This window comes from Clytia hemisphaerica, unplaced genomic scaffold (assembly GCF_902728285.1).
Source record: "Clytia hemisphaerica strain Z4C2 unplaced genomic scaffold, Clytia hemisphaerica genome assembly, whole genome shotgun sequence".
In the NCBI taxonomy this organism is placed as follows: Eukaryota; Metazoa; Cnidaria; class Hydrozoa; order Leptothecata; family Clytiidae; genus Clytia; species Clytia hemisphaerica.
Window position 1 is genome coordinate 271,409 of NW_027104090.1, and position 15,044 is coordinate 286,452.

General features: G+C 36.7%; 1 protein-coding gene across 1 annotated transcript; it reads right to left on the bottom strand.

Moving 5' to 3' along the window:
- Positions 1-1,550: 1,550 nt before the first annotated feature.
- Positions 1,551-14,731, bottom strand: LOC136812704 (uncharacterized). Its single transcript, XM_067069229.1, has 12 exons — positions 11,977-14,731; positions 11,117-11,427; positions 9,952-10,170; positions 9,136-9,367; positions 5,954-6,087; positions 5,527-5,697; positions 5,007-5,082; positions 4,514-4,626; positions 3,995-4,121; positions 3,202-3,420; positions 2,383-2,467; positions 1,551-1,665 (listed from the first exon to the last, which is right to left on the bottom strand). Exons 1-12 carry the CDS (start codon positions 14,657-14,659, stop codon positions 1,551-1,553), a joined length of 4,485 nt encoding a protein of 1,494 aa, XP_066925330.1. The 5' UTR covers positions 14,660-14,731.
- Positions 14,732-15,044: the final 313 nt, after the last annotated feature.

A 15,044-nucleotide genomic window follows, 5' to 3' on the forward strand; every position in this document is an offset into this window, starting at 1 on the left:
GAGTATGATTGTTTATTCTTACAAATTTTAGGCGTGGCTAGGCATTGAATTTGAGTGCTTCAAAGAAAAATAATTATCAACCATTAAAATAATTATACAAAAATAATATTACAATAAAGACATTTAAAACAAACAAATAAAATGTAAGATAGAGAATCAATTATATAAAAAGAATTAATCAAATTTATGTTGTGTGTAAAAAATATAAAATTTCTGATTTTTTTAAAACAAGATTTCGAGTTTTATATACAAAAATTTTGTAAACAAATATCACTAATTACCGTTTTAATTCAATGCTAAACACCAATAAGTATAATGATAATTTCATTACATAAAATTTTAATTACTAAGTTCTATAGCCTTAAATGATTGGCTCTTTAGAGCAGCCAAACAGGAAATGGAGGGATTGCCAGAGAAATCAATATGATCCAATGATCCACCAAGATTGAAAAACATATGATTCTCTTCAAAGAATCGCTAATCTTTGGACATGAGCCTATCAGATTCGTGTATCCTTTGATATTAGCCAAACAGATACACCGTCCATATCAACTAGGCGTTGAGGAAGATTTATGCCGCCCAATCAAATCGGTTGACCCACAGACATCATACAATCAGATTCACATGTACATTGACGGCAGCCAATCAGATTGAGGAAGCTAGTAAGGACAGCCAATCAAATTACCACACTCACCATTGGTCTTGGTGACCAAGATTAGCCAATTTCATTGAGGCATTCACCAAGATACCAGCCAATCAGAATCAAGTATTCATACAAAGTCAGCCAATCAGATGAGACGCTCATTTCCCAGTAATCTATCCATGGCATATGTGAATTCAAGTGTATCCAAAACATCTTTGAATCCCAAATGCGAGTCGAGCACAGAATAATAATAGTCAGGGCTCTATAAAAGTGAAAATGAACGAAGCAATTAGTTTAAATTCCTCTTTGAGATTACTCAACTGCTGAAGCTATTAATGATTTTAAGTTCATTAACTGGGAGCTGGGAAATTTAAGTTGTCATTCTTTGTTTTTGCCTTTACAACCACCCCTGTCTCAATCACTTGGTTATAACCCCCTTTCTCAGAGCCCCGGTGGAACTTCTTCGAAAAGTAGGGAGGAAAATTTCAATCAAAATCCTAATTGGGATACAAACTCTATTTTTCCCAGGTCAAAACTCCAGTAGGAATGGTTTTGGAATTCAATTTTTTCAATTGAATTTCAAATTAGGATGAAATAAAATCTCCCAGTGAGGTTGAGATCGAAGGGTTTTTTTTTCCCACTGGAGACGAATTTTTCTGCAAAACTTTCCAGTTAAACAGAATTCCCACCATGTCATTGGGGTCCTAGTTTGTTTAGGCAGTTTAGGGCAAGGACATGTTTTAGATATCAGCATAAAGTTTGTCCTTCCGTTAAAAAAATAAGAAGAAGTTTTACCTCCCGTTTGAGATCGAAAAACATGAAGAGATGAAGACCAGTTAATTTGTTCAATCTTCCTGCATTACTGACCGATCTGGAGAAAGAAGAAGTAGAAAAAAATGGATGTAAATCAGATCAATGTAAATACTCCTATTTGGACAGGCGTTATTTTACATTCATTCTGACATTTATGGAGTTCAGCCTCACGCGAGGTATACTCTCCATCATAGCTCGGAGACTCGTGTCTGTAAAAAGCGCAATGTCTGTTTAACAATGTGATTCATAGTCCTGCTTCGGGGGACCAATTCCGAAAACTATCGTTGGACTCACATCTCAATATTACTGTTAAACACTGATTGCGTTCTGACTAGGGTCAAATTACTTCGAATTGTTGAATTCGATATTGTTTTGCTAAAAATATAAGCTGTTGATGTCATTCGATACCAGTAGTCTAATCCGCCTGTGGTGCCAAAGTTCGAAGGCGTCAAAGAATTTCTGTCCAACTATATTCACTTAGAGCTGGTACTCATCAACACTGCGTACTATACTCCGGCTGGCATCTCAAAACCAAAAATTACTTGTGGTTCAAACTGCGAGAAAAAGTGGACAGAAGGAAAATTCATTTTGGAATTCTATTTAAAAGGCACTTGAAGTGATGGTTGATCTAGCTATAAAGTCTGGAATCATTCAGTTTTCCTTTTTGGCGTCGCTTAACTTACTCACAATCTTTTTCAAAAAATAACATTTTTTTATAAGAACATTCAAAACTTTTTGAAGGCTTGGGATATTACCATTTTGTGAGTATTTTTGTCCATTTTCTTTAAAAAACGGGTGTTTTAGTGGCCGAAAAGCCATAAAATGTTCTTAACTTGTTCTTCACATTTCGGCCATTAAAGCCTTATGCTCTTATCAAAAACACGTGTATGGCTTATCTTATCACTTAAGAAGAAGAGAACTAATACCTTATCAGTTGGTTCTCTTTTAGCCAAGAGATGACGTCAGCATTTGACCATGTCAAAACATCTTCGTTTCGTTTTGCTTCACCGTCTATAAGAGAAATCTTTATTTAAAGGTTTTGTTTACTCGTTCACAAGCTTTTTCATATTGGGTTGACAAGGATGTGGAGCAAGATTAGTCAGAAAGAGGGAAAGAAAAATATGTTTTGCTTATATCAGCATAATATAACAATAGCAAGACATTGTCCTTATATGAAATATGTGTATAATTTGAAACGGAAACATTTATGTAAAAATAAAACATTTTTAAGGAATTTTGTCTCGTCCCATATAGCCTCAAATTGTCAATTGTTAAGGGAAAAGCACATAGGAATTAAGTACTCCAATTACCAGATCAAAACGATCACATTCGAGGATTGCTTCGGTGCGCAATGGTTAATTATTTGACCGCTATTTATAGTGAAAATAGGAAAGGTCAAGTCAAGGATGCAGCATATTCAAGACTTTCCCTTAAAATGCTTAAGTTGCTCTACAGGTGTTTTATAAATATATTGAAAACAAACAATGCCAGACATCCTGGTGTGTGATGTCACTCATCCCGTTTTGCGCCTACGACGAGCTATATGCTCTCCCGCGTAGTTCGAGTCTCACCACTACGCATCATGGTATCTCTGTCTCGCGTGCACAGAACCAGCGGTGTCTGGACAGCGCTATGCGTTCCAACTTGAAAAAGGAGGAATTCCTACTTCGTAAGGAGTAGGAACCATTCCCCAGTGGGGAGGGCTCATATCATCATAAAAGCAAACAGGGATCAAAGAGACTTACTTTCAATATTCAGTGTAACACCATTTAGTGAGCCTGGAGTGCAGATGGAACTAACATGCTCTACAAGTGCGTCCAAGCTACCAGCAAACATTGAACGACGTGAGAAATCAAATGTTTGTTCATTTGAGACGAGTTCTTTAAGCCATCCATCAGGAACAAAGTCGACATCAATGATGATTGGAATTATGGTTTTTCGTAGGGTGTGAGCATAGTCGATTTCTATAAAATGAAAAAAAATGTTCTCGTTTAGAGGACGTTCGTTTAACCCAAGCTCAGCATATTGAAATGAGATATACTTGATATGAGAAAGTCATTCTTCCAAAGGAAACACCCGAAAAAAGCCGGGATTTGACCCCTCTTTGTTACTAAAAATAGAAACACGGTGGTCGAAATCCAGCTATTTTTGGCGGCTTCCGTTGAAATAGACGACGTCGTCTTGTCTCACGCGTATCAAGAACACTGTTATGAATTCTCCTGTCGTGAGGTTCTTAAGGATTAAACTTGCACAATCCAGGGAACTGGTTTGGCTAATGCTTATCCAAGGGATTAACAAAGGTAATGTCCAAGACCGAGGGTAAATCACTTATGGTAAATATACCATATTCTCGATCCACAGGAATAACTTTTATAGATGAGCCTTACAACCGGAACAAAACAATACAATAATGGATTTTATTGAGATTAATTAGGATCAAGCAGACCTTTAAGTTAAGGTATTTATGAGAGACGAATAGTATTTTCCTCTCGACATTTTTAATTTCAAAGATTTCAGAAGCAAGAAAGTCTATCATGCCTGCAAAAGTATCAGGTTTCAATTTATATTGTCTTGTAACAGCCACAATCACAATTGACGCCCTTTCAACACCCTTGGACATTACATCTTCAAGTGAACGCCCTTCGCCCTCAGTGTTCATCCAAACCTTGAAAACAAAGTAATAATAAGAAAGATTTGAACAATATATGGACTATATTTCGAGGATCTGAGTTTTAGCGAGTCGACTTGCCCTATAAAGAGATCGTAACACTCTTCTAATATAACAAATCTAAAACACTAGATAGAGCTCTGTCTTTCTTGAGCGACGGCTGTTGAAGCATATTAATGAGCCATTTTTACTGAGCAAACCACAGTTCAGTACCGGCAATATAATCAATCAGAACAAACAACCTACATGGCGGAAAACAAGGAGGCGATTAGAATGGTTTCCATTGATCAAATTGCCGACACGTCAATGTTCTTATAAAGGATTATCTTGCTTCAGCCAGGGACAGATAAGCTCTATTTTTATGACTCTTCTGAGCCTATACTGCTTACCTGTAATCCACTCCTGTTAAGCTCGTCGCGAATTTTGATGACGAGCGGTTGCGCGTCACTTTCGTATGAAATCATCACGTGACCTGGGGATGCTGGACGAATTTCTCGTGTACCTGAAACACGAAATGAAGATTATTCTTAAGGTTAGATGAGGAGAAACAAAATCGAAAATTAACATAACTCTTAACTGGAACTTGACTTTTTTCACTGTTTGGGGCGGGAGGGCTAATACAAAAATTGGAGTACAGAAATTTCAATTCTCTGACCAGTGGGTAATAAGATTCAAAACTTAAATACCAATAAGGATTGAAAATCTCTTTTTGTGGAGATTTCAAATTATTTGCTACTCGAAATTCAATGGGGATTCTAAAAATTATGGTATCTTTCCAAGTTTGAGTGAGATGTTGTATCTAACAGACCTTAGCTTTTCCGACGAGGATTTAAGACATAAAGAGGGTATTCAATCGGCGGTGCACATATCCCCTTCTTTTACCTTTAATATCATATTTATCTTCACATTCCCAGATGACACCAGCAGCTGCCGTGTGTAAACGCATGTTCGATGACGCCTGGAAAATATAAATATGAAATATTAAAAAATATAAAAAAATATACTTTACTTACAGCCCTATCTTATTGGGTGGCTTAAAACTTTGTGTCTTTTCCAGTGAGTGGGGATTAAAGTTAAGTGTAATTTTCAAAAATGGATGACATTTTTAGGAAATGCACCGTCGCCGAAGACGATATTTAGGAAGACTTTTTCCGGTAGGTAATAGGCTGCCGGTACCCACTAACGGGTTCGTGCTCTTTATACCTCCTGTGGTTTTGTAGAGATCTACCAATTAGACTAGGTATGTAAAGATCTACAGGAGCTTTGACAATAGGATGTCCATGTTTAATTTAGGAACACAATTTAACAGTGCGTGCAGTTTCAGCAACAATTATTTGAATGAAATCTGAAACGTTGAAAATTGGTTCCCAGACAAAATGAGAAAGAAGGATTCAAATTATACCGAGAGCTCTCTTAGCATATTGATCAATTTGGACATTCCACGTAAAATATCTTTGGCTTCCCGACAGAATGACAGGTTCCACAATGCATTGCAAGCAGCAATCCTCTCCTCGTCATCATACGCATATTTCAAAAGTTTGTGAAGGATTTCTTGACCCGAATTCCGAGTAATCTAAAAAATTGATAAGAAATTAACATCACCCACTTTTAACTACTTTAGGAAGCTGCAATCTCAAACAAAATTCCTCTTACATCAAATTTGAGTGACCTAAGGTCTCGTTCATTGTTCAACAAAAAATATAATTGTAAATTTCAAGAAATGCTGGACAACACTAGAGCCTAGATGATGGAATGAGGCACAAATTTAAGTAATTAAAGCAGAAAAAGATCAATAGCCAGTATGGAGCTCGATAACCCACAGCACTTACCAGCACTTTATTACTGTTATGACCAGCTAATCGAGACAAACAACCAGCTAGTTCAGCAGCATAAAAATCATGGTGAGTGTGTTCAGAATGCTCCAATGATTTGTCCAAGAATTGAAGAACACGAATGACCGAACCTGAAATGAGAATAATAGAAAGTTTATGTGCTAAACTTTTGAAGACATCAGAGTGATTTGAAATAATCCACAGTTTTGACCCACAAAATCTTGGTAAAAGTGTTGATTTACCGTCGCATTGAATCAATCAGGATCTAGATCTAGAGAAATCAGAAATTAACCATCTCCGTCGTTGAAAAACACAAATGCATAAATTTAGAGAGAATTTATGTAAAACACTAAACATATTTTTGTTTTAGATCAACAACTCCTATTTTCGGGTCAGCCCTGGGGTTGCTTAGCATTCTAGCTCATTTTCAGAAAGATTCTCTTTGACCACCCGTAATGTATACCATTTTTATACTTACTGGGCTATGGTTAGCAGGGGCGGTGCGACACCCCTGCAAAACATGCACTCGCAGGGTATGCTCCGGAGTCTTTTTTGTCGCAGCTTGTTTTTAGCCTACCCGGAGTTGTTTTTCCGAATCATTCGTTAGTGTCATTAGATTTATTTTACTGACTTAAAGTCCGCGGTAAAGATGAGAAAACTGTTTATCAAGTCGCGTTACAGGAAGCGTGAATTCGAGTCTGTATTTTAGATTTTGTGTACAAAACGTTTTGCAGGCTTGCATCCTGCAAAATTTTGCAGAAAGACCTGGATGAGGTCAAAATGCAGGGTTTGCCCGGGATTTGATGGCTGTTAGTGTCAAAACGTTAAAAGTCAAGACTCGTCAAATGGCTTTGGATGCTTGGAGAAGAAAAAACAGAATAGACAGTCCTGATTTTATCTAATTTGTCGCAAATTCTGAAGGGTTTTGAAGCCTGCACATTTTCGATCTTCTCCAAATTCGTCATCTGAGGGCTGCCATCAAGGTCATATCAATGTTTGTTTTTCTTCTTATGGTTATCTTCTGAAATCCATTGCAACAAGGAAAGTCAAATCTGTAAGGTATGTGGTATTTTTTTCTTTTATTTACTGCCTGCATGTTATCAATTATAATCTGATAATCTGATAAGTGCAGGAAAAACTGCTTCCCTTCCCCCTCTTTTCTCTACTTATCTGCCTCTGGGCTATGACCTGTCATAATTTTTGGTAATCAACAAAACCACTTGTTGTGTGTGGTGAGTGAGTGATGATTGAGTGAGTGGCCAATCATGAAATATTTATAAGATATTTGATCAATCGGGGTACGTAGTTACTGTTTGTTTGGCCAATCACTCTGCTCTGGCTAAGAAAAGGTTGACGACAGGAGATGAATTTGTGGCAATTTAAGAGGCAAAGGGACAACCAACCTATTGTGGTTTTATTTTGAAATAAGAGAAAAAATAACATTGAAAATTTTGTGATTCTGACCTTGACACCCTTATGTTTTTAATATGTTTTGGCCGGTTAAAATATTTTTCTGGGGAGAGAAAGAGCTGTGTGGGTTTTTCGCACACTATTTTGAGGTACACAAACAGATTGTATTTGACTATGTTTAGTTTACGGGCCAGCACCTGCCAGTCAAGTACTGCTCATAAAAACTGCACGACAATCTTAAAAATGATTTCTCTATTTTGTTTTAGTTCTCTTCCAAATGGAAATTGCCTGTACAGTTCCATTTCTCTCCATCTTGTGGGCAACAATTCTTTGATGGATACACTTCGATGTCTTGCACGTGTGCAGAACTTTTCCTGAATTGTAAGTATTATTCTCAGAACCAAAAAACCCATCCAAGAAGTTTAGTAGATTGGCGCATGAAGCATTGCGGTTGGCAGTTACCACAGTCAGCCAGATTAATTTCATTGAATGTCCAGTTGTCTTAAACGTTAAGATGTAGCTTGCTAGTTGCCCATCCCTGAGTAGCCCCATACTGAATGGATTATTTTGCACCTTCACATGGTTGGTACGAAATCTTTGTAAACACTGAAAGTCTGCTAATAAGATGAGTGAAACCATATTTAAACTTAAAGGAAACAACAGAATGGAAGAATAATTCAATCAAATTGATGATGTGTACCTAACATTTAGTTTCTTGGAAGTTTTTGGATTCAAAATTTTCCCTGTAAACAACACATTAATCAATTTTCTAATGAAATACTCTTTTCTTGAGCAGTCTGAATGAAATAGTTTTGCTCTTTTTCTCTAAATTTTCATTTGAAATGGCAAAAGGCTATTATTATTAATCTGCTTGAAATTATTTAAGTCACCTTTTGGCAGCAATAAGATAAATAAATTTGACATAATAAGAATCAAAATTATATCAAAAAATTTTAGACAGTTCAGTAAATATTATTATTATTGTTATTGCTTTTATCACGATCAGATAAAGGTTTTTGTATAATTTATAATCTTTGGTGTTCTATTGTATTATTTTGCTATCATTTTTCATATTTTTGTGTAAAGTTCAAAAAGTTCTTATAAAAATTCATGATAGTTATGATTTTTGTCATTGATATAATGAATTGCCAATGTTTTACACCTCCTTTCTCTTTCCTTCATTTTTTCCATATTTTAGATGCCACTCTTTTTTGGTTCTTAAAACACTATAACCCAAAAAACTATCTTAGTTTTACCAGCTTGATTTTATGTTTAAATGAAATTAATTTTAATTCTTTATCTCTGGTTCGTGGTACATTGGGCATAAAAAGGTGGCTGTTTTAGCCAATCTAGAGGGTCGAAATTCAAAAATTTTCTGGCCCGTCGGGCCCAACCATGGTGGGCCCTCCTTAGACACTATATATAGCTGAATCACTATATATAACTGAATCTTTTTTGCACGGTATCCTAAAAATCCTAGATACGCCCCTGGTTAGATTACTTAAAAAGCTTTTACTTTACGAAATAGTGAAAAAATTGGCAAATTTGAGCCTTAGCTTATAAAATAATGTGTATAATTAAAAGGTCCTGAAAAAGGTTTTTTCATTAGAAAAAACTGACCGTGTGAGGATACTTCTACATCAGCTCTAGTGCCTTCAAGACACAGGTTCAGACTTTACAATGTCATTTCATTAACCAAGAAAAATTTCAGTCCAACTCTCAGGTTTATACTGGGAACGAATTTTGCATGAAAATTAAACATAAAATACCTTCATCTGGGATGATGACATCATAATTATTATCATCAATCAAATATGACAGCGTCAGTAAGAGCGTCATGTTAACTTTTCGTGCATCTACTACATGAAATGTTTCATCTCTCATTTGAGTGAAAATATCAACACAGTTGCGTTCCAAAAGATAGGATGAATTACTATATGATTGAGCACAATTGTAGATGAGATCACTAATCGATTTCAAAAACATTTCACGAGCTGTAGCCTATGGAAAAAGAAAATATAAAGCAGAGTTGTTAATTACCAGAGATTGCAGGTTACTATATGGGGGTATTGACTAAGAGTGAGAGGGCGGATAAGAATTAGGGTCTAAAAGTGAAAATTAAACCAAATTTGTATAAATGTGGGTGAAAAATCGGCCCTTACGGTTCATTTTCTTGGAATTATTTGTTACTTTTAAGGCTTAGAATCTAAAATTTAGCCCAAAAAAACTTAGAGCGATTTTTTCGGTAAATCGGACAAATATGGGACAGGCTTAATTCATAAAAAAATATTTTGAGCTATCGAACGATTTGATTGGTCCATAAAGTAAACGTGACCAACACCCAGAAAGATCATCATCACCTAATACATGAGTTGTCATTTTTTTTTCTAAAAATCTTCTCAACATTCTCAATACTAAGCCATTATAATCAGCTTGAAGCAAATGCAAAAAAAAAATTTCGACCCTCTTGGGTATTGGATGTTGGTCACGTTGACTTTATGGACCAATCTTTTCTTAGATTAAATATAATTTTCTTATAAGAAAGCTTACAGGGACACCGAGGGAGATTCCAGTAAAAACATTACCTTTCCCCATTTGATATTGTGCATTTCCGACATAATTTCTGTCATAAGGTATTCCACTAAATTGTCCTCACAGCATGCTTGTCTACTTGGCTCATGGACGTCGGTAAAATTGATGGCGGCGCGAAGGAGCCCATCGAAAATGACAGAGACAGCAAATTCAGATGTAGTTCTGTTCATACGTAGAAGTGAAGGTAAATGACCACTGTAATAGACTACCGCCTGAAAAAAGGGAGAAGAGATAATAAAGTACACGTTTTTTTTATAAGAACGTCAGAAATTTTCGAAGCCTTCGGATGTTCTTAGTTTTTTGGATTTGAAGCCTAAAAATGTACTTAAAATGTTCTTATTTTCAGCATTTTTTGAGCATCTTGATGTAATTTCTTAAGAAATTGCATGTTTTTAAGTCTCCAAAGCCTTAGAATGTTCTTAGAATGTTCTTAAATTTTTGGGCATCGAAGCCTTATGTTCTTATATAGTTTGTTCTTATAAAAAAAAAACGTATAGAGTCTTTAACTCGAACATTTTATAATCTTATGCCTCTCTTAACTCGAACCTCTCCAACTCGAGTGTCTTTTTAACTAGAGCAAGTTTGCTCGTCCCTTCAGTTGACAATACCTTATAAACCTTACTCTATAACACAAAATTTCAATCAGTCGAAATAATTTGTATTCCCCGTGCGTGTTTGAGTTACGGAGATTCCACTGTATAACATATTGGCGACTCAAAAATATATTAGCAATCTGAATGGTCAAAAGTAGTATACTACGTTTCACAGTATTACAGTTTTCTACAGTTTTAAATCTTTTAAATTTTAGGTATACAGGTAGAAACTTTTTTTTTTTTAATTCTCAATTTAAGTCCAGGTTGCCCTGAACGCTTTCGTAACAAAAAAGTGGTTATACCTGAAACCAAATATTAGAGGATTTTCGGCTCGTAAAATATGGAAATGCTGCATTCAGTTACGTACCACTTCAAATCAGATCACTGGGCAAATTTGGTTCGAGTTTACCCGAATTTACCCAATTGCAGTGACATTCTCATAAAGCAAAGACTTTTAATGTTATTTCCTTCTAAATTCATCAACAGACCACTCAAAAGCCGACCACGTCGTTAAAGGCTGAAGGATGATTTTCCCGGAACCAAAAAAAAAAAAGTAAAGCCTTACCTCTGGTGAAGTTTCTTCAACAAAAACGTGCGGATAAGCTGCTTTCAATTTCTTGAAACAACCCAACATCACTTTCGGCCATTCATGAACTACCAAAAAGTTAAGTGCACTTGAAAGCGTTTCGACGTTACTTTCACCACCACTCTCAGCAGTCGGTTGCGCCGCTGAGTTTTTCTTGTCTTTGAGATCCCAGAATATAGTGTGGAGTTGACGAACGCTATCATAGTAAAGGCCTAGTGATTCATCGTCTAAGACCATGTTGTCAAGAAAGTTGAGGATGCCTTTCAAGCGTTGATGCGTGGTCACTTTTCCTATGAAAATACGGAATGAAATACTTTGAAAATACTTTATTCATAGTACATCTACGATTCAAGTTAGACAAAATAATTTGACCAACCCTCTTAGGGCAAAAACAAAAACAACGGGGTCACGGGTCGTAATATGGCAGTAATTGGTAGTTTTTAGTGGGGTACTAACGTTTTTTACATGGTCACTTATCACTTTATTTATTGAAGACCGGACTCGTGTGATAGAGAGTTAAAAATATTCATAATGAGTTTAATCAAAACCCTTCCCAAAACGTCTTAATTGTGTATACTGGTCCAAGTTGTAGGACTCATAGAGTAAACAGCCCCTTTAACTCCGTGGTAAAACACTCATCAACAACAATTCCGCAATCAAATGCGGTCCGAGTTAAGGCTTCAAAGACTTTGAATTTCATATTAACACAAGGACTGAAAAATGTATCAGAATGTACCTTATCGGGGAAAACTTCGTCACTTGTCCAAAATTTCGTCATTTTTCCCCGACGAAGTTTTCTTCGATAAGGTATCAAAATACAAGTGAAACAGCACACTCACCTTCTTTTTCTCCATCTTTCTTGTTGATGGCGATGAAGGCAACGGAAACGGACGTTCCACCAATGGATTTCTTTCGTCGTAATGCAACTTCGCCGTCCTCGATGATAATACTGCGTCTAAAACTCCTATTCCGAGTTAACTTCGAGTTAGCCTCATCTTCTGAAGAGTCATACTCGGATCGGGATTCGAAATTTCGATCACTTTCCGACAAATTTCCGTCGGTAGTCGGGAGACTGGATGTTGATCCCGACATGTGCATTTGTCGCTTAAGAAGCATTCGCGGTGGCTGCTGGGTAATTGTCATTGAAGGCTTCTGAGTCATTGATTCGGGCATAGATGCACTACGACGATGATCAACCATATCGTTTGATTTTGATGGTGTAGTATCTCTTGTAGATGTTTTGAGCTCGTTGGAAACCCTACTTGAAGGCTTTTGGGTATCAATTTCAATTTTTTCTAACTCGTCAGTGCTACTGGATGTTAAATACGTGTTTATGAAGTCCATACCTAAATCGTTAGTATTTGGCGCGAAATCGTCGGCAACGTGTTGCTCCACAACTACATCTTCTTCAACAAGTTTTGGTTTACTCATTGATTTCTTAGTTTTTGAAGTGTTCGAAGATTTGGTAGGTTTCGTTTTAGGTGTTTTAGCTGTAGGTGCCTTATATGAGTTATCAAACGATTTAGATTTCAATATAGGACTTTTATGAGTATTGTCCAATGATTTTTGATCGTTTTGTTGAAATTTTGCCATCCGCTCGGCCATTGTTCTTGGTTCGTCTTCGTCGCGCTTACGACGAGACGATCGCGTGGTTTGTTGTTTATCTATACTTTTATTCGAAGATCTTGTAGAGTCTTTCTGATAATCTTGTTTCCTGTCCTTGTTTTCAACAGTTTTGTTAGGTATATGTGCAGTAGTTCTATTTGAATATCTTGTGTCTTTTGGTGGATTAACTTCAGGAGTATTAGAATCAAAGACCTCGTCTGAAAGTTGGTCTGGAAGTGTTTTTTGTCCTTTCTTGTCTCGAACACTGACTTTCAGATGTATCGTTTCTCCAAGTTTGTATTCTTGTTTATCACTGTCTGATGTACGTACTGTTATCGTGTGTTCGTCTAAAGACTTCTTCGGGCCTTTAGACCCACGATTGGGTAGGCTATTGTAGCCTATACGATTTTTATAACGATCTGTGTCTTTGGTTAGTTGTTTTGGAACGTCTTCTAAATAACGACTCTCAGTTTGTTGAGGCGGAGCGTATCCGTATTGAACGGGTTCTTGTTTAGGTGGCTCCCATTTTGGGACGAAGTTGCGACTCGAAGGCGCCGTTGGAGTGTAACCGTAATTCTTAGGTTTTGAAGGGCGTTCGGGTGGTGCTTCTTCTTCTAATTCTACCTTTGATTGTACGATGGGTGGCTCCTCTGAAACCTTTGGTTTATGACTCATAGAATCTCTAGCTCCAGGTCTTTGATCCGGTGTAAAAATTTTGTTGTCCTTTTGTACCGGTCCATCAGAATACTGCTTTTTAATTGGTTCCGGCTTATAATCATTATCAATCGAACTTAAACAGAAGCGTTCGTTTTTCTTAGGTTTAGTACTCACCGGTTTCTTATTCGATAAAGAATACTCTAATTCTTCGAAAGATTCCATTGCAATTTTTTCAATTTCGAAAAATTGTTTATCAAAATCTTCTAAAAGTTTCAAAGCGTCACTATTTTCATCTTCAGTGGCGGCGGGAGGAGGCTGACTGTAATTATCAACATCATTTTTCTTATAAAAGTCATCATCATTTTCCTTATAATAAGCATCGTTTTTCTTATAAAAGTCATCATCATTTTCCTTATAATAAGCATCGTTTTTCTTACAAAAGTCATCTTCATTTTTCTTACCATACGTTTTCTCAGGAATTGAATAATCAATAAAATCATTACTAGTATCAAAACTATTTTCTTCGTCCCCATAGTAACCATTACTTTTATTATTCTCGTTACCGTATGTTTGGTTAACCGGGGTCCCGGCACCAAAACTCGAGTCGTCGAAAGTGCCATTATGGTCTGGGTTTTCGTTGAAGTTATCTTCTTGAGTTTCAGGGATGATATCATCTTCGTCTACAGATGGTTGATAAGAGTCCATAAGCTTCAAGAGATTGGCCATGGATTCGGCGCGGCGCTGTCGGACAGAGACGCCAAACCAAGTGCCTCCCGGAGCCTCTTCAAGGGCCTCCTCAGATGTGAGTTGAGGTTGTGACGGTGGCTCACTGTCATCAGATAAATCAGAATTATCTACCTCAAATGATCCATTTAATTTAAAGTAGGTACCACCGTTTTGTTGGGGTGGGGTCCCGATACTACCATTCAATGGCTGGACGCTACCATTCAATGGCTGGACACTACCATTCAGTATAGGACTTGGTGATCTGAAATCTTCCTCCTCATCCGGTTCCCAAGTAGGAGCATCAATGGCTGGAGCTGATTCAACAAAAGTAACAGGTTCAGGCTGTATCATTTCATCTTCACCTGCTTCCAATGCTTTTCGTTGTCGCTCCTTTTCAGCACGCTCGGCGGCCAAGATTTGTTTCTTTTTCTGTCGTTTCATGGAACCAGAAAACCAGAACATTTTACCGAACGCATTTTCATCTGGTTCGACTTCAACAATTTCATATTGTGAATTATGATCTAAGATAGACATTTTGAAGACTTCTTCTTTATATTTGTCGTGGTTGTTGTTGTTGTTGTTGTTGTTGTTGTTTTGTTTTCAGTGTATTTTCATACCATTTTATACACTAAGAATAAAAAAATATAAACAGGTTACACATTTGTAACAATAAAATCTCAAAATCGACAAAAATATATAAAAAACAAACCTAAAATTTGAAAGGTTACCTTTTATCGACCTTGAGTTATCATGATATTTGTGACGTCATCTTTTAATACGGAAATACCAGAATAAACCGGGCGTCTGACATCAGTTTTGTTTTAAAAACCGGTCCTTTCGAGTGCTTTCGTATAAAGAATACTGTCACGAACGTAATGAAATTAGTGATTTGAATCACGATATTTCAAGGTCAGTCTCC

Bases quoted from the DNA above. Each gene is read 5' to 3' on its own strand.
- LOC136812704 (XM_067069229.1), bottom strand. From the start codon at position 14,659: ATGTCTATCTTAGATCATAATTCACAATATGAAATTGTTGAAGTCGAA. The intron at 5,698-5,953 runs GTAAGTGCTGTG...TCAATTTTTTAG, and splicing joins ATAACAGTAATAAAGTGCTG to ATTACTCGGAATTCGGGTCA. The intron at 4,627-5,006 runs GTAAAAGAAGGG...TTCGTGTTTCAG, and splicing joins AGATAAATATGATATTAAAG to GTACACGAGAAATTCGTCCA.